The sequence below is a fragment of the Phyllobates terribilis genome, unplaced genomic scaffold (assembly GCF_046119375.1).
Source record: "Phyllobates terribilis strain yellow unplaced genomic scaffold, ASM4611937v1 Scaffold_2__4_contigs__length_985480577, whole genome shotgun sequence".
Classification (NCBI taxonomy): Eukaryota; Metazoa; Chordata; class Amphibia; order Anura; family Dendrobatidae; genus Phyllobates; species Phyllobates terribilis.
In genome coordinates, this window is record NW_027362762.1 from 583,133,036 (window position 1) to 583,155,136 (window position 22,101).

The window sequence follows — 22,101 nt, forward strand, 5'->3', positions numbered from 1 at the left end:
CTGAGCCTCATTTTGACTTGTTTTAAGGACATTACATCAAAGTTGGATCAGCCAGTAGTGTGTTTTTCCACTTTAATTTTGGGGGTGACTCCATATCCAGGCCTCCATTGGTTAATAAATTTGAATTCTATTGATGATTTTTGTGTGATTTTGTTGTCAGCACATTCAACTTTGTACAGATCAAAGTATTCAATGAGAATATTTCATTCATTCAGATCTAGGATGTGTTATTAGAGTGTTCCCTTTATTTTTTTGAGCAGTGTATATACAGTACAGACCAAAAGTTTGGACACACCTTCTCATTTAAAGATTTTTCTGTATTTTCATGACTATGAAAATTGTACACTGAAGGCATCAAAACTATGAATTAACACATGTACTTAACAAAAAAGTGTGAAACTGAAAATAGGTCTTATATTCTAGGTTCTTCAAAGTAGCCACCTTTTGCTTTGATGACTGCTTTGCACACTCTTGGCATTCTATTGATGAGCTTCAAGAGGTAGTCACCGGAAATGGTTTTCACTTCACAGGTGTGCCCTGTCAGGTTTAATAAGTGGGATTTCTTGCCTTATAAATGGGGTTGGGATCATCAGTTGTGTTGTGCAGAAGTCTGGTGGATACACAGCTGATAGTCCTACTGAATAGACTGTTAGAATTTGTATTATGGCAAGAAAAAAGCAGCTAAGTAAACAAAAACGAGTGGCCATCATTACTTTAAGAAATGAAGGTCAGTCAGAAAAATTGGGAAAACTTTGAAAGTGTCCCCAAGTGCAGTTGCAAAAACCATCAAGCGCTACAAAGAAACTGGCTCACATGAGGACCGCCCCAGGAAAGGAAGACCAAGAGTCACCTCTGCTTCTGAGGATAAGTTTATCTGAGTCACCAGCCTCAGAAATCACAGGTTAACAGCAGCTCAGATTAGAGACCAGGTCAATGCCACACAGAGTTCTAGCAGCAGACATCTCTTCAACAACTGTTAAGAGGAGACTTTGTGCAGCAGGCCTTCATGGTAAAATAGCTGCTAGGAAACCACTGCTAAGGACAGGCAACAAGCAGAAGAGACTTATTTGGGCTAAAGAACACAAGGAATGGACATTAGACCAGTGGAAATCTGTGCTTTGGTCTGATGAGTCCAAATTTGAGATCTTTGGTTCCAACCACCGTGTCTTTGTGCGACGCAGAAAAGGTGAACGGATGGACTCTACCTGCCTGGTTCCCACCGTGAAGCATGGAGGAGGAGGTGTGATGGTGTGGGGGTGCTTTGCTGGTGACACTGTTGGGGATTTATTCAAAATTGAAGGCATACTGAACCAGCATGGCTACCACAGCATCTTGCAGCGGCATGTTATTCCATCCGGTTTGCGTTTAGGTGGACCATCATTTATTTTTCAACAGGACAATGACCCCAAACACACCTCCAGACTGTGTAAGGGCTATTTGACCAAGAAGGGGAGTGATGGGGTGCTACGCCAGATGACCTGGCCTCCACAGTCACCAGACCTGAACCCAATCGAGATGGTTTGGGGTGAGCTGGACCGCAGAGTGAAGGCAAAAGGGCCAACAAGTGCTAAGCATCTCTGGGAACTCCTTCAAGATTGTTGGAAGACCATTTCCGGTGACTACCTCTTGAAGCTCATCAAGAGGATGCCAAGAGTGTGCAAAGCAGTCATTAAAACAAAAAGTGGCTACGCTGAAGAACCTAGAGTATAAGACATATTTTCAGTTGTTTCACACTTTTTTGTTAAGTATATAATTCCACATGTGTTAATTCATAGTTTTGATGCCTTCAATGTGAATGTACAATTTTCATAGTCATGAAAATACAGAAAAATCTTTAAATGAGAAGGTGTGTCCAAACTTTTGGTCTGTACTAATATATATATATATATATATATTTATTCCATAGAGATTTTCTGTTATCCGAAACATTACCACATCGGCTAATAAGGAGTCCTCCACTTTTTTTACATTTAATCTGAGAATTACACCATGTATACAGGACAGGAGAAGTATACACATCATACACAGTTCCACAATATACAGGGTGGTCCAAAAGTAGGTGGACAGAAAGTGTAATAAGGTTATGAAGGGGGAGATTTATCAAACATGGTGTAAAGTGAAACTGGCTCAGTTGCCCTAAGCAACCAATCAGATTCCACTTTTCATTCCTCACAGACTCTTTGGAAAATGAAAGGTGGAATCTGATTGGTTGCTAAAGACAACTGAGCCAGTTTCACAGATCTCGTTTTCACAGATAACTCTCCCCCAAATCTGTTTTCTTTTCAGATAATTCAGATAACACATAATGGCAAATAATTTAAATACAGATCAAAGAAAATGGATTTTAACAGAGTATTGGAAATCTCAAAATGCTGAAACCATTAGAGCAAATTGGGTTGAAACATTTGGTACTCAAGCCCCAAAGAGACAAACCATTTACCGCATTCATGACAAATTCAATGCCACTGGCTCAATCCTTAATGCTCCAAAAACTGGTCGACCCAAAACAGCCTGTACAGAAGATAATAAACAACTTGTGCTGAAACATTTGTTCAGAGTCTAAAAAAGTCCTCCAGAAAAGCCTGTTTGGAATTAGGAATTTCACGAGCTTCTATCATGTGAATCCTGAAATCTATTGGGTGGAAAGCTTATCCACGTCTAATTCATGGTTTATTGGAGGATGATCCAGACACGCGGCTGCAATTTAGTGAGATTATGCTTAACAAAATTGAAGAAAATCCAGTAATTTTAGATAACATTATGTGGAGTGATGAAGCTTCTTTCAAATTATCCGGCCATATTAACAGACATAATTGTATTTACTGGTATAATGAGAACATGCATTTAACATTAGAGCAACAACTAAATGAGCCTGGTGTCAATGTTTGGGGTGGTATTTCAAGTTTTGGTGTTTTAGGGCCAATATTTTTTGATGGAACAGTCACAGGAGATAAGTATCTCGAAACTCTAATGAATCAAGTTGTTCCCCAGTTACAGCAACAGTCTAATTCAAATGACCTTTATTTCCAACAAGATGGGGCCCCTCAACATTATTCAAAAGTAGTCCACGAGTATCTTGAAACATTTCCTAATAAATGGATTGGCCGAAGAGGCCCACTTGATTGGCCGGCACGTTCACCAGACTTGACCCCAATGGATTTTTTCTTTTGGGGAGTACTCAAGGACAAAGTTTATAGTCGAAAACCAAAAAGTGTCAGTGATTTGAAAAATTACATAAGAGATGCATTTCAAGAAATTAATACCCAAAGAGACTTGTGCAAAAAAGTTTGTCGAAGCGTAAGAGGCAGACTTCAAAGCTGTGCAAATTGTAATGGAAAACAGTTTGAGCACCTGCGTTGATAAAATTTAAGGGCTTTTGTATTATTATTCAGAATAAAATTTAATTATCAATGTTATGCTTGTGTTAATAAATATAATTTTATAGAGAAATCAAAATAAATATTATTTTCTGGCCACCTACTTTTGGGCCACCCTGTATACTGTGCAAAAGAAAACAGAATGGAGCTGAGAACATACTATGTAGTGTAGAGATGTGCCAGTGTATATATAGTGTGGATTCCACACTATATACTACAGTATATACAAAGCACCATACTATATAAACATCTCTAGATTATATATGGTACTATATATACACAACTCTAAATTATAACTTAAACCGCATTATACTATATACTTTATTATGCACACATCACAAGAGACACATACAGATCACATAGGAGACACCACGACTAATGAATATATATTAATCAGATACATTATATAGGCAATACTGCAGCTATACACATCAGTCAGAGTATCACTTGTATACTGTATCTATAGCAGTCGAAGTATTACATATATAATGTATATAGACTGCTGTATATACATTATGTATGTGATTCTGTGACTGCTGTATATACATTATGTATGTGATTCTGTGACAGCTGTGTATACATTGTATATACTGCAGTCTTAGTATTACCTATATAATATATAGATGATACTGTGATTGCTGTGTATAATTGTAGTATCACCTATGTAACATATATACAGCAGTATGATCTATATAATGCAATGTACACACAGCAGTCACAGTATCACCTATATATTGTATATAGACTGCTGTATATACATTATGTATGTGATACTGCTACTGCTGTGTATACATTATATAGGAGACTAAGTATGCACAGCAATCACATTATCACCTAAGTAATATATATCCAGCAGTATCACCTATATAATGTATATACAGCGGTCACAGTATCACATATATTTTATAAAGATGGCTGAATATACAATATATATAGCTGATACTGCGACTGCTATATACTGTAGATACAGCGAACAGTCAATATACATTATACAGATGACACTTCGACTGCTGTATATACATAAAAAAAGTTTCCATCTTGGGACTCACCCAGATCCCTGAGATGGAGGAGTATGAAGAGCTTCAGGTGTGCAGGGAAGTGGATCCCTGGGATTGGTGAGTAGAGTTCAATGAGCCTTGTGCGTGCCGCGACAACCCTTTTAAACATCAAACAAAAAGGCCCTGTGTGCGTGCGCTATCATGATTGCAGGCTCTTACAATTGCTCCCGCTGCGGCACACAAGCACTGACAAGGGAAGCAGCCGCGTAGACAAGGGCCGCGGCCGCAGCCGCGTGTACGCTCTGACAAAGACCGCCACGGTCCTTGACAGCGAGTGCAAGCGAGAGAATGTGAGCACACAGGGCCTTCATTCAGAAGCTTTAAAGGGCCTGCGGCCCACTTTGTAGTTCAGTGCCGCTGGCCACCGAGAATCTACCCGCCTTGGCAGATTACCAGTCCGGGTCTGGGCACATGGCAGGGTTAGGAAAGGAAAGAGCGCTATTGGTCTGAAATAGATTGTGAATGCCATGTCACATTTGGAGAGACCCTGACAAGCAAAAACAGCAGAAACCCCCCACAAGTGACTCCATTTTGGAGACTAGTCCCCTCAAGAAATTGATCTAGTGGTGTACTGAGCATTTCTAACCTACAGGTGATTCACAACACTTTATCACTTCTGCATGTGAGAACAAAAAATTTAATTTTTTCCACTAACATGCTATATTAGCACCAAGAATATAATTTATGCGAGGGGTAATAGGAGAAAATGGACTCTATAACTTGTTATGCAATTTTTACCAAAGTAATACCCCATATGTGGTTGAACCCTACTGTTTGAGCACACATCATGGGTCAAATCGGAAGGAGAGCTACTTGGCTTTTAGAACTCAGATTTAATTTTAATAGATTGTGGGCTCCATTAGCCCCTGAGGTGGCAGAACAACAGAAACCCTCCATCCCCCCCAGTTGACCCCACACTGGAAATTTCCCTGCCTAAGGAATTCATCTAGATGTGTAGTGAGTATTTCGAACCCATGGGTGCCTCACATTGCGATGTGGAAATTTTACATTTATGTGGTAAAAATGTAATTTTTGTATTTGCTGCAAATTTGTACACAAGGGTTAATAGGTGAAACTGAACCCCATAATTCATTTAGCAATTTCTCCTGAACGCGGTGATGCCCCATATGTCGTCATAAATTACTGTTAGGCTTCATGTCAGGGCTGAAAAGGAAGGAGCGCTATTTGGCTTTTTGGAGCACAGACTTTGGTAGAATAGTTTGCAGCCGACATTTGCGGAGCCCCGAAGGTGCGAGAAAACAACAACAAAAAAAAAACATAAGTGACCCCATTGTAGAAATTGCACATCTCAATGAATTCATCTATGGCTGCAGTGACTATTTTGTAACATACATGTCTGAATTTTTTTCTGGAGAATTACAAATATGCCCGTTTAGTGCCCATACATTGAGCCCTCATACAGTGTACAGCCCCCCATATACAGTATTGTAGCGACCCCATACATTGTGCCCAGCCTGTGCTTCTGAAGACACGCACTACGTAAATTGTTAAATTGTCAAGTGTTCTCTCCCCACTACAGAAAAGCCAAACATGTGGCCGCTTACTGTGGTTTAGGCACAGTGGGGCATTTTGATTCGGGAGCACTGAATTCACTGGATTTTATTTGAAGGGGCGAGAGCCATGTCGCTTTTTTAGAGTCTTTGTTCTACCAGTTACGTGGGAACCCCCTTTATTTCCAGTGACAGATGACGGACCTGAGTGGGGGCTGGTTTTATGCGGGATAAATTAGGGTTTTTATTGGTAATATTTTGGGGTACATAATATTTTTTTGATTGCTTCCAGAATAATGCTGGGATCACAATCTTGTGTTCTACGATGAACACTCACGTCGGGGTTTCCGTGTAAATCAAACAATAATTCAATTCAGACGAAACCCCCGACGGAACAACCCACCACAAAGAGGCAGATGGAGACACTTTGGAGTCTGTTTGGCGTCTGCTCATGTGGTATCCATCTTTTATAGGCTTGAACAGATCTGTGGGCTCGGTTTTGGGGAATATGCACGGAAACCCTAACTTAAGAGCAGGATAAATGTGAACCAAGCCTTATTCCAATATTTGGGAGGCAGAATGAAGAAATAGACAGCAGTACAAGAATAGTTCTTATTTTTATTTTTGCGCGGTTCGCCATGTGGTATAAGTGATAAAGGCAGATTTATTCTTCGGGTCGGTGCAAATACAGATTATTATCTTTTCTTTTTGAAGGTTTTGCTGCTATCACACCCTAAAAATGCCTTTTTATAATAAGTATTTGTTGTCGTCATATTCTGAGAACTGTAACATTTTTATTTTTTTGGCGGACAGAGCTGTGTGAGGGCTTATTGTTTGCGTTACAAGTTGCAGGTTTTGTTGGTACCATTTTGGGGCACATTGTAATTTTTGGTCGTTTTTATTTAGATTTTTCAGACACAGAATGAACAAAAAACAGTAGTTCAGTTATATTTTTTATTTTTTGCGCTGTTCACCGTGCGGTAAAAGTAATAACAATGATTTGTTCGTTAAGTCGGTACGATTACAGCGATACCAGATTTATATTGTTTTTAATTATGCTTTGCTATTTTTACAGACTAAAACAGTATTTTACAAAAATGAATTTGTTTTCTATTGTCACATTCTGAGACCTGTAACTTTTTTATTTTTTTGCGGGACAGTTTGGCATTTTCATTTATGTAATTTTTTACATGACTTTTGATCACTTTGTATTCTCTTTTTTGTGATGAAAAAGCATTATTTTTGGCATTTATTTTTTACAGCGTTCGCCCAACGGAACAAATAACGTAACAATTTTATAGAACGGGTCGTTCCGGACGCGGCAATACCAATAATGTGTACTATTTTGTTTATTTTTGTTTTATCACAAACGCTGCGTTTTGAGTGGCGAAATGGATTTTAGTGATTTGTGTACACTTTTTTGTGTTTTTTTTTTTTTTTTTACACTATTTCACCGTGAGACATGTATATATTTTTTTATAATCACTGATCTCATACACTGCAGTGCTCGTGAACTGCAGTGCATGAGATTGTCAGTGAGTCATTGACTGAGCCTGTGAGAGACAGCTTATAGCTGGATATCATAGGCCACCGTACCCATCACATGACCTCAGGGTACCATGGTAACCATCGGGACCTGTGATTCTCATCGCGCGGGTCCGATGGTTACTATGGGGGTTTTGCGAACTCCTTGTAACAACTTAAATACCGCTGTCACGATTGCAGGGTGTCAGCTGTCACATACAGCTCATACTCGCGGGAATTGCCACCGCCGAGCGGTGTTATTCACTTAACCCTCAGCGTCGTGAAAGAGTGGCGCTGAGGAATAAGTACCCTTAACGACCGCCGTGAGAAGGCGTATCGGTGGTCGTAAAGGAGTTAAAGGGGTTGTTCCATACTAGGACAACCCCTTATCAATCGGAATGTTTGCCCCTGTTAAAATAAAAATACCTCTAGTGACAAGGCAGTTCCAGCTGTGTCAGCACTTGCATTCCTGGGGCTCACGTGACTTAAGGCCCCGTCACACTTAGCGACGCTGCAACGATCCCGACAACGATACGACCCGTCAGGGATCGTTGCTGCGTCGCTATGTGGTCGCTGGTGAGCTGTCAAACAGGCAGGCTCACCAATGATCAGGGGAGCAGCGACATCGTGGAAAGAATCTTTCCACGATGTCCTGCTCCGGCTACCAGCCTGCTGCTGAAGCAGGAGCACGCTGGTAACCATGGTAAACTTCGGGTTACTAGGGGCACACGCTCACCTAGTAACCCGATGTTTATCATGGTTACCAGCCTGATCGCTGCTCTCGCTGGTCACACACAGCGATGTGTGCTGGCCAGCGGGAGGGCAACGACCAAAAAATGGTCCAGGACACTTTGCAGCGATCAGCGACCTCACAGCAGGGGCCTGATCGCTGCAAAGTGTCACACATAGCGACATCGCTGGTTAGGTCGCTGTTGCGTCACCAAAAACCGTGACACAGCAGCGATCTCGCTATGTGAGACGGGGGCTTTAGGTTACAGTTCGGGGAAACGCCCCCTTTCTCAAGCATGCGTGAAAAAGGGTGTACTGAAACGTAAACTAAGTCAGCGCATTTGGAACTGTCTGCTCCTGTGTTTACTACATGTCTTGGAGTCTGGATCTCATATTGGAGGCATTTGTGCCAATAGAAAACGTTTACAATTGCCAATTGAGGATTAAGGACATTGCATCTGTATATGGTAATATACAATATATGAAATTATTGTAATTGTAACTAAAAGACAAGTTATTTTTACCATACAATGAATACTGGAAAAACAAAAAACACAAATGTCACGCAAGGTGTGGGAAAGACTTAGTGCAACACAAAGGGAAGAGGGAAAGGAAGCCCAGACTCTAGGGAAAGGGGGGAGTGGAGACCTTCCAGGCTTGATAGAATATCACCTCCGGTCTCCCCTAACATCCCTATATTGGCTCTTCACAAATCGCCGCATGCATACCTCGCCCTGTATTTCTCTGGCGTTTGACCCTGGCTAGGAAAGGAGGGTGGTGAGCACTAGTCGATCTCCACTTAACACTCAAGACAACAAGGGAGGGCAAACTTCTTTATTTTTCAGTTCATATGGCCATGTAAGGGCTTGATTTTTGCGGGAAAAATCGTACTTTTGAACGACATTACTGGTTTTACCATACCGTGTACTAGAAAACAGGAAAAAAAATTCCAAGTGCAGTGAAATTGCAAAAAAATGGCAATTCCACAATTGTTTTTTGCGTCTTTTTTTACCATATTCAGTAAATTCTAAAACTGACCAGGTCATTACAAGTTCGTAGATATCAAACCAAACATGTTTAGGTTATTTTTTTATTTAAGTGGTGAAAAAAAATCCAAAGTTTGTTATAAAGAAAAAAAAAGGCGCCATTTTACGAGACCCGTAGCATCTCCATTTTTCAGGATCTGGGGCCGGGTGAGAGCTTATTTTTTGAACGTCGGGCTAATGTTTCTATTGATAGTACTTTGAGCTAATACATTGTTTTGATCGTCTGCTATTGCATTTTATTGCATTGTTGCAACAGCCAAAAAAAACGTAATTCCAGCAGTTTGATTTTTTTTTTCTCGATTTGCTGTTTACCGATCGGATTAATTGTTTTTATACGCTGATATATTGGGCGTTTCTGAATGCGGCGATACCAAATGTGTATTTTGGATTTTTTTGATTGTTTTATTTTGAATGGGGCAAAAGAGGATGATTTGAACTTTTAGATTTTTTTTTAATATTTTTTGAAAACTTTTTTTTTCTACTTTTTACTTGCTTTAATAGTCTCCTTAGAAGCCTTGAAGCTGCGATTATCTGATCGCCTGTGCTACACATAGCAGGGCTTCAACTACAGGGCGGCGTTCATAGCAGATCAGGAATGACAACTAAAAGGGGTCTAGTGCAGACCCCGGATTGTCAATCCAACCCATCAGCACCCCATGACCATGCGACAGGGGCGCCGATGGAAGGGATTAGTGATGCACTTCTGGTAAGCGCAAGATAAATGTCAGAGATTGAGAGTGGAATTTAACATGCAGGGACTTGACCTATGACATACCAATACGTCACAGGTCGTGAAGTGTTAAAGGAAACCTATTATGTAAATAAACACTATTAACCTACAGAAATGGAGTTAATCTGCAGGTTAATACCGTTCTGAGCTGCCCAGCGCCAGCATTGAGAGCCACGCTGCCAGGAGCAAATTAAATTTATCCCCCCCCGGAGCCGGAGCCTCACGCTTTCAGTCATAGGGGAGTGACTCACCACTTAGTGCACAGTGAATGGCAGCAGCATGCTTTATGCTGCGTCCAAAGCGCTGCGCACAGGTGAATCCGCATGTGTTCATTGAACCATGAGGATTCACCGCAATCAATACATTGCACTGATCTAATTTCTCTTGCGGAGACCATCGACTCTTCAATAGAAATTGACATGCTGCGGTCTGGAAAGATGCGCCACGTCTTATAAGATAGACATAGCTGAACGAGAGAGGGTGCAGAGAAGAGCGACCAAGGTTGTTAGAGGACTGGGGGGTCTGCAATACCAAGACAGGTTATTACACTTGGGGTTATTTACTGTGGAAAAAAGAAGGCTTAGGGGTGATCTTATTACTATGTACAAGTATATGAGGGGACAGTACAAAGACCTTTCTACTGATCTTTTTACTCTGAGGCCTGAGACGGGGACAAGGGGGCATCTTCTACATCTGGAGGAAAGAAGGTTTAATCATAATCACAGACCCGGATTCTTTACTGTAAGAGCAGTGAGACTATGGCACTCTCTGCCGCATGATGTTGTAATGAGTGATTCACTATTAAAATTTAAGAAGGGCATGGATGCCTTTCTTGAAAAGTATAATATTACAGGTTATATATACTAGATTCCATGATAGGGCGTTGATCCAGGGAACTAGTCTGATTGTCGTATGAAGTCAAGAAGGAATTTTTGTGGAGTTTAGTGTTTGTCACATGTTTTTTTTTTTACCTTCCTCTGGATCAACATGTTAGGCTATGGGTTGAACTAGATGGACTTAGTCTTACTGCAACCTTAAAACTATGTTACATGTCTGTTTCCATGAGTGATCCGCAGTGGTACGGAGACGGATAGCGGGAATGGAATTTCTTGAAATCCCATCAACTTTGCTTGTAATGTAGAACGCTGCAGTTTGTCGAAAGCGCAAGTGCGCTGCGTTTACTGATCGTGTGCACATACCCTAATGCTGAGCTGTCGTTCACTATGTACAGGGCGGTGACTTAAGACACGCCAGCCGCATACTTATGACTAAAAGCTCAAGCTCAAGGCTGCCATGAGGAATAAAGTTAATTTCCTCCCAGCAGAGGGGCTCTCAGTGAATATATTTTAATATGCAGATTAACAGCGTTTTTTTTTTACATGACAGGCTCCCTTTAATTTAATTCAAACTTCTGCTTTTCTTCTTACTCCATGAAATATCCAATGTGTCACTTACCCGAATAGCAGCATGATTACAGTAGACACGTGTGATTGCAAGCCATGTGGGCAAATCAAGCATGTTCTGTAGTGCCTCTTCATCTAGCTGCAAATCTGTCAGTTGCCCCTCACCACGCAGGGTACTCAAATTTATTTGCTCTGGTGACAAGTTCTTGGTAAACCTTCAAAAGGAAAGGAAAAACAAGCTTACTATTCTTGAATCTATATAACAAGGCTTAAAGTAAAACTTGCAAGTGATTTTCCTACCTACAGCTAAGCTCTGGTGCATAGATCTTTTGTTTTTAAATATATTTATTTGGTACACAAAGAAACTCAACGTCTTCCTCGGAGTCTTGTCAGGATTTACTCTAGGTTTAGTAATCTCTCTCAAAATCACATAGACCTACCGTATATGTCAGAGCTCAAATGCTCTCATTCTGAAATGTGCTGATCTCAGATGAGTCTGTGCACATGTTGCATTTTTTTCTGCTCAATTTTGTCACAAAAAGGAAGGGTTTCCTAGTACTAACAAAGTGAACGAGATTCCTGAAGATTACTTATTTTTCCCTTGCAGATTTGCAGCAGAAAATCTGCAGCATGTCAATTCTTTCAGCATTTCTGCAGCATTACCCATACTAATGAGTGCGGAAAAATCGGCAACAAAAGTGCATGAAAAAAAAAAAGGTAAAAAATGCAAGTATTTTACCAAGAGATTAAGAAATGGTGCAGACAGGTTCATTTTAATTAGTGTATTTGATACACTTTAACTCCTTCAACCCAAAGCCTGTTTTCACCTTCCTGATAAGGCCAATTTTTTTGAATTCTGACCACTGTCACTTTATGAGGTAATTACTCTGGAACGCTTCAACGGATCCCCCTGATTCTGAGAATGTCTTTTAGTGACACATTGTACTTAAGAATATTGGTAAAATTTATTTGATATGACTTACATTTATTTGTGAAAAAATCTGAAATTTGGCGAAAATTTAGAAAATTTTGCAATTTTTAAAGTTTTAATTTTTATGGCCTTCAATCAGAGAGATATGTCACACAAAATAGTTAATAAATAACATTTCCCACATGTCTACTTTACATCAGCACAATTTTAGAAACAATTTTTTTTGTTAGGAAGTTATAAGGGTTAAAAGTTGACCTGCAATTTCTCATTTTAACAAAAAAATGTACAAAACTATTTTTTTAGGGCCCACATCACATTTGAAGTGACTTTGAGGGGTGTATATGACAGAAAATACCATATTTTTCAGACTATAAGATGCACCGGACCATAAAATGCCCCCCAAATTTTGGGGTGGAAAATACGAAAAAAAATATTTTTATAAGATGGGGGTCCATCTTATAGTCTGAATAGGTATCTTACCTGAGAGGCAGTGGAGTGGGGGGGGGGGGGGGTCACAGGAGGCATGGTCCCTCAGCAAGCAGAAGTGGAGGAATGCTGTGGAACCGGGGTGCTCCAGCAGCTAGGAGTTGCGGTGATGTTGGAGCAGGATCGTAGGGAACAGGGCCCTCGGTTTCCTCCCTCAGGCACCGGGCAGCAAAAGAGGTGAGATGCTGCGGGGCCAGTGTCTGGCTGTAGGCGGTGAGGCAGAGAGGAGTGCGCCGCTTTTCCGGTGGCCACGGCCATCTTCCTGAAGCCGTGATCTACAGGAAAAAGGCTGCCCGAGCCGGCGCATGTGCCTACTGGGATCTTGGCGGCAATTTTCCTGTAGATCACGGCTGCAGGAAGATGGCCGTGGCCACCGAATAAGCGGTGCATGCCGCTCTGCCTAACCGCCTGCAGCCAGACACCAGCCCCACAGCATATCGCCTCTTCTGCTGCCGCCACTGCCACCGGGTACCTGAGGGATGAAACGGAGGGCCCTGACCTGTCTCCTATTTTATATAATGCATCTAGTAGTGTGGGGCTAGATAAAATAGGAGGCAGGTCAGTGAGGGTACATTGAGCTGTCATAAGAGCATATGGATGAATATGTAAGCAGAGCACCAGATAGAGCCTCCCACACAAGCCGCCCCGGAGCATGCACATATCATTATCTCAAAACTGAAAGTAAAGATTACACAAGAACCACAGGATGGATTTCATCAACCAAAGTATCATATTAATCAGTGTAATGTCGCCCACCAGTGTTTGTAGTTTACTGAGCACAATCCTGCTGACAGATGCGCTTTAAGGACACGGCAGATCTATGGAGGATACTTGAGGGGTTAACTATCGATGCAGAAACCATTTTGGCATCAACAGATGTGGAAACTGTGGACAGAAATATACCCCATGTGGCAGGTTTGAAGGCTGTTAATTATTTTCTGAGATCAAGGGCCATTGAATGTGAAAGGCATAACCTTTATGTCGTGACTCTGCGTACTTCTACCAGCTATGGGGTACTGCAATGGGCAGCGCCTGTAACATCTATGCTAACATCTTCCTGGGCTGGTGGGAGGAAACCATCATGTATGGGGAGAAGGTGGTGTGGTGGTATGATAAGATCGTGTTGTGGGTCAGGTTTATAGATAGTTATCTTGATTCTATGGAGTTTGTCAAACTCCTCAATGTCAATGAGGTAGGGCTCAGGCTTAGGCTTAGTTCAGAGTTTAACAGCAGTCAATTACCCTTTTTGGATTTGGTCATTGAATAAGATCAGAGTAGTAGTCGTCGTCGTCATCTCAAAACATTCATCCACCGTAAGCCAACAGCTAACAACAGTCTGTTGAGGTGGGAGAGCCACCACCCGGAGGCTTTAAAAAGAGGAATACCGAAGAGTCTATTCCTTCGGATTAGAAGGAATTGTTCAAACCTTACTGATTATCGAAGCCAGTTTCATGATTTAAAAAGGAAATTCAGAGACAGGGGTTATCCCATGCATATTCTCAATCAAGCTTGTGAATACGCAGTCAACGGAGATAGAGACGCCATACTTCAAGGTGGCATTAAAAAGGATGAGAGTATTACAAGGGCAACCTTTGATGATAAACATGAACAAATCTTCCGGGTTCTAAGAAAACATTGGGGTGTTTTGCTGGCAGATCCAAGCTTAAGGGGTGTGAGCTCGACGTCACTAAGTGTCAATTTTAGAATCAGTCAAAGATAGTCTGGTTCACAGTTTTTATCAAAAACAGTCTTCCAGCGGCAGCGGTACCTGGTGTAAGGTTCTAGCTGGACAGGCTGTGGACGGGAGATGTGTGTCCCCAAGGTGCCAAGCCTCGGTTACGTAGGACCCAAAGAAGCAGTCGCCAGCACATGGTGGCTCATTGGTTAGCACTGCAGCCATGCAGTGGTGGGGTCCTGATCCCACAAAGAACAACATCTGCAAGGAGTTTGTATGTTCTCCCTGTGTTTGCGTGGTTTTCCTCTGGTTTTCTTCCACACTCCAAAGACATACTGATAGGGAATGTAGATTGTGAGCCCCAATGGGGACAGTGCCGATCATGTCTGTAAAGCGCAGTGGAATTAATGGCGCTATATGAGTAAAATAAATAAACAGTGATGAGAGGTAGTTAATGGGCCCGGATTATAGGGCCAGGTGTTACAAGCAGCTGAAAGAGATGGGTGGGATTGGCTGCTCACTTACCTCCAGTCTAGGTCTTGAAATGTCTTGATTTAAGGCAGCTGGGTCTGTTCCAGTCTGTCTGTGTGTTTTGCAAGGTGAGCATGCCTTGTATGTGCTCAGACTCTGCTGGAGGCAGAGAAAAGTACTTTAAACGTCTGAGGCTTGCAGTATAGACTTGTTATTGAGTTTTGTTCTGTTATATTTTTTTGTGCCGGAAAAAGGTTGTTTTTGTGTTTGCTTCATGAGCAGTTTATGCTGTCAAAATAAACCAGTCTGCATACTCTAATGAAAACGGCTCATGTGCCTACCTCAACCGCAGCAGAGTGAGTACCAAACCTTACACTGTTTAGATGGGAAGGTGTGTGTCTTCTACTGCTGTGGAAATTGTGAATTCTGTGACTGGATGATTCCGGGCAAAAGCGTCACCAGTGCCGTGGGCTAAATCTGGCCCGCAGGTCGGTTATATTTGGCCCACAACACCAGAACAGCCAGCCCTATGTGTGGCCTATTATTCTGCATGGAGGACTATGTGAGGCCCATTATTTTGTATGGAGGGCTATGTGATGCCCATTATACCATATGGAGGACTATGCAGACCCTATTATTCTGCATGGAGGACTATGTGATGCCCATTATACCATATGGAGGACTATGTAGACCCTATTATTCTGTATGGAGGACTATGCCTGAGCTGTCCTCCAGATATAATTGCTATTCGGCAGTCCAGTTTGTATAATTGATAGTATAAGTTTGCATTGCTTGTCTTTAGTTAGCTGTATTATTATTGTTAGTCATATTTCTATGCTGCCACTTGCTGTCCAATATGTGTTACTTATTCTATCTGTAATTTTAATTATTCATAATGGGTGTGTTTTCACTGCAGTTCATGGGTCACTTCCTCTCAGCAGCCATCTTTTTTCCTTTCCCCATGCTGTTGTCAAGGTAAAATATATATATTATAGAAAATCAATTAGTTTATTTTAATAGATTACCTAATCAGTGTGAATTAATAAAGAGATGATGGAATAATCTATGCGTATGTATGTATGCATGCAAAGGTGTATATGCACATGGATTATGTTAATAGTTAATGAATATATAACTAACAGCTTCTGTTTATATTGTAGACATGAACAACTAAATGATTTCCTGGGAATGACGTATACATGTGCATGGCTGATAACAGAGATTCATGTCGAGTTGGCAAAGATGGCGCTGAGAGACGAACTCACCCCCTCCATCGGAATTCCTAAGGCATTACTGAGGCCAACAGATACATGGATGAACAAATTGCAGGGTGCCGAGTTATCAGAAAGAGCAATGAATTTTACTAATCCCACCTAGGAGTAGAATACTATATAACCCCATGTCTACATAACTAAGTATGCCATTTTGCGCAATTCAGTCTCTGAGTGAAGTTTCTCAACCAGATTAGCAAATTTGGTTAATTAGCTTCTTTGCATGCACTCGGACATCTTTAATTTGGAGGAGAGCAGTTACCTAGTGTATCTTAAATTGGTGAAACCTCCACAAATGGTGCCGTGACTCGGATCACACTCGAGGGGACTCTAGGTCTTGGGGTGCCCATCACCGGACCACCTACGGACGAGCCGGGACTGCTCAAAGCGAGAGCCTGATCAACTCTCATCACTGAATAAGGTAAGTCTGCAGATTTAATGAATCCGTAGTTCTTACTCGTACTTTGAGCGGTCTCTGGTGAGTTTGTGGTGTTTAGATTGGCCCTTAGGGACAGCCCCGTGTGAATGGGCGGGTCCCCGCTGTGTGATTCCAAGAACTCTGGTGTGTATTCGCTCCTGGTTAACTGCTGCTCTGTGGTTTCTGAGGTGTTCCGTCCCATTAGAACGATCTTTGTACGCAGAGGCATACAAGTATAAACTTGAGAATTTAGGAAAATTTCTTTGTTTATAATGCAGGCACGCAGGGAGTGACGTTGTTGCTGATAAGTCGTGTATTAAGACGTCATTAGGACGCGGGCCGACCAATCCTCTATTAAGTCGTGTATTAAGTCGTGGGACACGCGGGGAGTGAAGTTACTGATAAGTCATGTATTAAGACGTTATTAGGGCGCGAGCATGCGGAGTTAACCAATCCTCTATTAAGACGTGGGATACACGGGGAGCCAACTGCATCATTAAGCCATATATTAAGACATCACTAGGACGTGGGTGCGCGGGGTTCAGTGCTTCATTAAGTCTTAAAAGAATCAATTCAGTGCTTGGTAGGGAGTGTAGGGACCTGTTACAATTCTACTTGTGTATCAGCTGCCTAGTCTGATCAGAAGTCTAAGGGGACGGAACGCCTGGAGGGAAAAACTAAAGACAATGTTTATGTCGCAGGGGTCGCTCGATCAGGAGCAACAGTACCCCAAAGATATAGTTGCTAGAAGAGAAGGAAGGAAATATGTAGAGAAAACCAAAAAAGTAATGTCATTGTGTGGGTAGTACCCAGTGGGTAGATTACAGTAAGCGATGTTGAGTGCAGCAATTTATGAAAACAGGGGAAAACTGGAAGATAATGGGTTGTTGCAAAGTGCATACATGTGGAAAAAGGTTGCGCTGAGTTTATCGAAGGAAGGGTTTGTGGAGATTGAGGATAGGGATAACAAAGGGAACATAACTGGTTATTTCTATGTTAGAGAGATGCCTCCACCACCGCTCTATAATGGCGGCGCAATGAATTGTTGGGTGTGTTCTAATTGTGGCCAGCAAAATCTATTGTCAGCATATTATTGTGTTGCATGTCACGCGCCCCGTCCAGGAGGCCCACCCCTCGCTACACTGGCCACTCCTAGTGCCCCATCCTCATCCGTTATACCTATGTCTGCCCAAAGTTCCAACCCTTCCTGCAGCGGCCATGTTACTACACCTATTGCATCACCTCCGGCCTCTGACCAGATGTCAGTGGGTGTGTTCCTTCCCAGTGGCACACACCCTTCCTGTAGTGTGCTTCCTTCCAGTGGCGGCCAACTTGGCGCACTCGGAATACAGGCCACAATACACACTACACCCGAAACATCAACAGTAACATTTACTCCTATACCAGTGTGTCCGGTTGTCACTCCGGATGGTGCGTACTATGTCCCAAAAGACTATGTCCCTCTCTATCCTCATTTGCCTAGTGCCGAAACTCTATTTAATAGTCCGGAGTTTCGGCAGGCCCTTAACCGAAGGAGAAATACTATTGAACCGTAGGAGCTGTGGGATGAAGAGGCGGCAGCACCACCATCAGCGTCCACACCAATAAGCGATCCAAAAGGTAAACCGGCTCGTGTGACATTTCATACACCAATATCAGAATTATCTGGGGGATCTGGTAACGCAGCGGGTGGATGCTATAGCGGGTGGATGCTATAGTTAATGCAGCAAACTCTAGATTACAACATAGGGGAGGAGTGGCTAAGACTATTGAGCAAGCTGGAGGTAATGCTATTCAGGAAGACTAACAGCATTGTACATTCTTCAGGACCGGTCGAGGCAACAGACCTGGTAGCCACCAGACCAGGGAGATTACCATGCAGGCTTATCATTCATGCAGTAGGTCCAGTGTATGATGAAGATCATCATGATCAGTGTGTGACACAACTTAGAGCTACAATCAACAATATTCTGAACTATGCTGGAACAAGGAACCTTATTTCTATTGCTCTTCCTGCTATAAGTTCTGGAATGTATGGATTTTCTATGCAAGCCTGTGCCCAAGCAATAGTCCAAGCTACACAGGAGTACAGAGGACTAATTAGGTTGGCGGAGATAAGACTAATCAGCAATGACTATCATAAATCTCAAATTCTCACCCGAGCTGTGGAAAGTGCCACAGCTAGAACAGACCCACTCAGCCGCCAGATGACCTCAGAAGATAACCCGAATGAACTATTTCCTGGACAAACAAATCTCCTTCAACACCTGCTCAGTCAGAATCTCCAGTGCCAAATTACCATAATAGATATGTGGCACTCACACCTTCGCAAGTTTATCGAGTGATTAGTCAACTACCTGACCCAGACAGACACCCTATGGCGTTCTACAGAAGAATCAGACAAATTCAACAAACTTATTCAACCACTTGGAAAGATCTTCATGAAATCACTAGCATTAAAGTGGGAGATGCCTTTTGGCCAATAATTCAAGTAGCTCTGAATGACAGCCAAGTGACAGACAAGGAGACTTACCAACCAGGAAGAGCCTTTTGTCAACAACTTCAGCAGTGGGCCAAGGAGCGGCTCACAGACTCATCTACCAGTGTACTCAAGAATCAGGGGAGAATGTTGAAAAATGTTACACCAGAATCTATACTCTGTTCAAGGATCAAGGGTTCGATGAAGGTCAGAGGATCCAACAGAATCTGCTAGTCACTTCATTTGTTAGGGGACTCAGAGAGGAAATCACAACGAAGCTTACAGACTCCAGGCCAGAATACGTGGACATGCCCTCACAGAAGGTACTCCTTATTGCTAAAGCTATAGAGAAACAATTAAATGCTGTACAAAGGCCTGCTCCAGCACCTGCTCAAGAGATTTACCCTATAAATCGCTTATTTCTGATGATTTCCTTTCATGTGTGGGAGTGGATGGAAAACCACACTCATCCCGACTAACATTTCCATTGCCTATTGGGAAAGAACAGATTGCTCATTTCAGACACCTGCCCGCTTAATTTGTTGGGAGCAGATCTACTCCAGAAGTCAAATGCTCAGATATCATATCATGAGAATGGAATGCATCTAGATGTCTCTACTCCGTTATCATTAGAGGAACAAACAAAGGTACATGCCCTCCCATTGTGTGTCATCCAATTTGCAATAACTGCCATACCACAGCATTATCTTGACTTCATACCACCTGAACTCTGGTCTCAAGGTCCTGATAATATAGGCTGGCTGCCTGTCCTGCCAGTCCAAGTTTTCCTGAAAGAAGGTGCACGGATTCCCACACTCCCACAGTACCCACTGAAAGCAACCCAAGAAGCGTAATTAGATGCCCAGATCCAAGAATTACTCAAGAAAGGAGAATTAATTCCCTGTGTTTCTCCTGCTAATACTCCATGGTTTCCAGTGAAGAAGAAAACTGCAAGAGAACCGGATAAATTTAGGATGGTGCAAGATCTGAGAGCTGTGAATGCAGTTACAATCCTGGAGACCCCAGTGGTGCCAAATTCACATACATTACTCAGTGAAATTCCCCGAGGCAACGCATTTTACAGTAATTGACTTGGCAAACGCCTTCTTCAGTGTGTCTCTGCATCCAGGCTGTCAGTATCTTATTGCTCTTACACACAGGAGTACAGTACACCTGAACCGTTATGCCTCATGGAGCTCAGAACTCCCCTCATCATTTCACACTGGCCTTAACTACCTGTCTCCAACCCTGGAAGAGGGAGAACCCTGAAGTCACATTGATACAATATGTCGATGATCTACTCCTCTGTTGTCCCAATGACCAAACTTGACACAGGTTCAGTTATTCTTCGCTCCGATTTCTGGCCACCATCGGACGCAAAGTTACTCTGCGAAAGCTACAATGGTGTTGTACCAAAGTTGTAATTTTCAGTCATTGCATATCCCAATGTACTAAGCATCTCACTGAAGAGCGGAAAACTGCCATTCGTGACATCCTGTACCCGAGAACTGTCCAACAACTCCAAGCTTTCCTGGGAATGGTCACATACTGCAGGCAGTGGATCCCTAACGCGTCAGCTCTCATGCAACCTTCTATATGATCAGGTCCACTCTTCTGAGCTTGACCTGCATTTTGACCAAGAAGCTGAGGATGCAATGGACCAGTTGAAAGAACTCATCATTTCAGCCCCTGCACTGGGGATTCCCAACTATGAATTTCCTTTCTTTCTCTGAGTGGATTTAGAAAGGGGGGAGGGGGAAACAAAAACAAAAAAAATAAATAATAAAAATAAATAAATAAATAAAAATAAAAAACACCACTATATATTGTTTTTTCCTATTCAATATTTTTTTTTTTTTTTTCTATAAAATAAAATTATTTGTCATATGACTCCATTTACTATCCTATTTTCTACTTCACTGATAGGGGAGAAATATTTTTCCCGATTCTAGAATATAACGATGTCATAAATATTAAGAACTCCATTTTTTATCTTATCTACTACATCACCAATAAGGGAAAAATATTTCTCCCAATTCTAAGGTATAACGAATTTATCACCAATATATGAACCAGTATCTGCCAGGATTGGAACTCATACATTTAGATTCCCCATATCTACAATATTTGCGTATTTACTCCATTGAGCCACTCGCAGTTATAGTCTCTGGGTGCTTAATTTTTCTCTTTAGCTTTTCTCCCTCTACCTCATTTACGAGGTTTGCAGACTTCGATTTTTAACCCCCAAAAATTTAGCGGTATTATATGTTCTCTAGTTTATCATTGAGGCCGTCTGGGTACAGAGTCCTCAATCTGTATATCCAGAAGGCCTCCTTTTTATTTAACTGTTGTATCCTATTGGAAACATCTCTAGGGATCTGTTCAATCGGTGTCAAAGTAACATTGAATTCTTTTTTATGCGTTAGCAAAAGGTGTCTTGATAGACTATGGATAAGGAGACCGACTCTGGCATTGTGTCTGTGGCCATTCAGTCGGGTTCGGACCATTTGAGTGGTCCTCCCCACATACTGGAGGCCACAGTCACAATTTATAACATATATAACAAAGTTGCTTATACATGTCAAATGTTGTTCTATCTGAAATATTTCACCTGTACTCTTGGAAACTATTTGTTGTTGTTTATCTGCTATATTATAGCAGCACTGACATTTTTTCTGGTTACATTTATATACTCCAGGTTTATTCACCTTTTTTGAGCAATTGTGGGTTTTCATGAAGTTTTTCAATCGGCTGGGAGCTACCATGTTCCTTATTGTTTTTCCCCTTCTAAATGTCATATTGGGGACTTGTGGTAATACATTTCGTAGCAAGGGATCTTGTTTTAAGATATACCAGTGTTTTTTCAAGATTCCACAAATTTTTTCGTTATCTTTATTATAGGCTGTAATGAAGTTGAACTGCCATTTCTCATCATTAGATTTCAGGTGAGATTTAGTTGTATCCATGACAGCATTTTCTCACAGTTTTTTCA

General features: G+C 41.8%; 1 protein-coding gene across 7 annotated transcripts in view; it reads right to left on the minus strand.

The window, feature by feature from the left end:
* The window catches only part of BLTP3A (bridge-like lipid transfer protein family member 3A), a 496,913-nt gene that overhangs the window by 391,265 nt on the left and 83,547 nt on the right, over positions 1–22,101 (minus strand). For all 7 annotated transcript variants that reach the window (XM_073666443.1, XM_073666436.1, XM_073666439.1 and 4 more), the window contains one exon: positions 11,431–11,593. In XM_073666443.1, coding sequence (XP_073522544.1) covers positions 11,431–11,493 — 63 coding nt within the window. In that variant the 5' untranslated portion in view covers positions 11,494–11,593. The remainder of the gene's footprint in view (positions 1–11,430; positions 11,594–22,101) is intronic.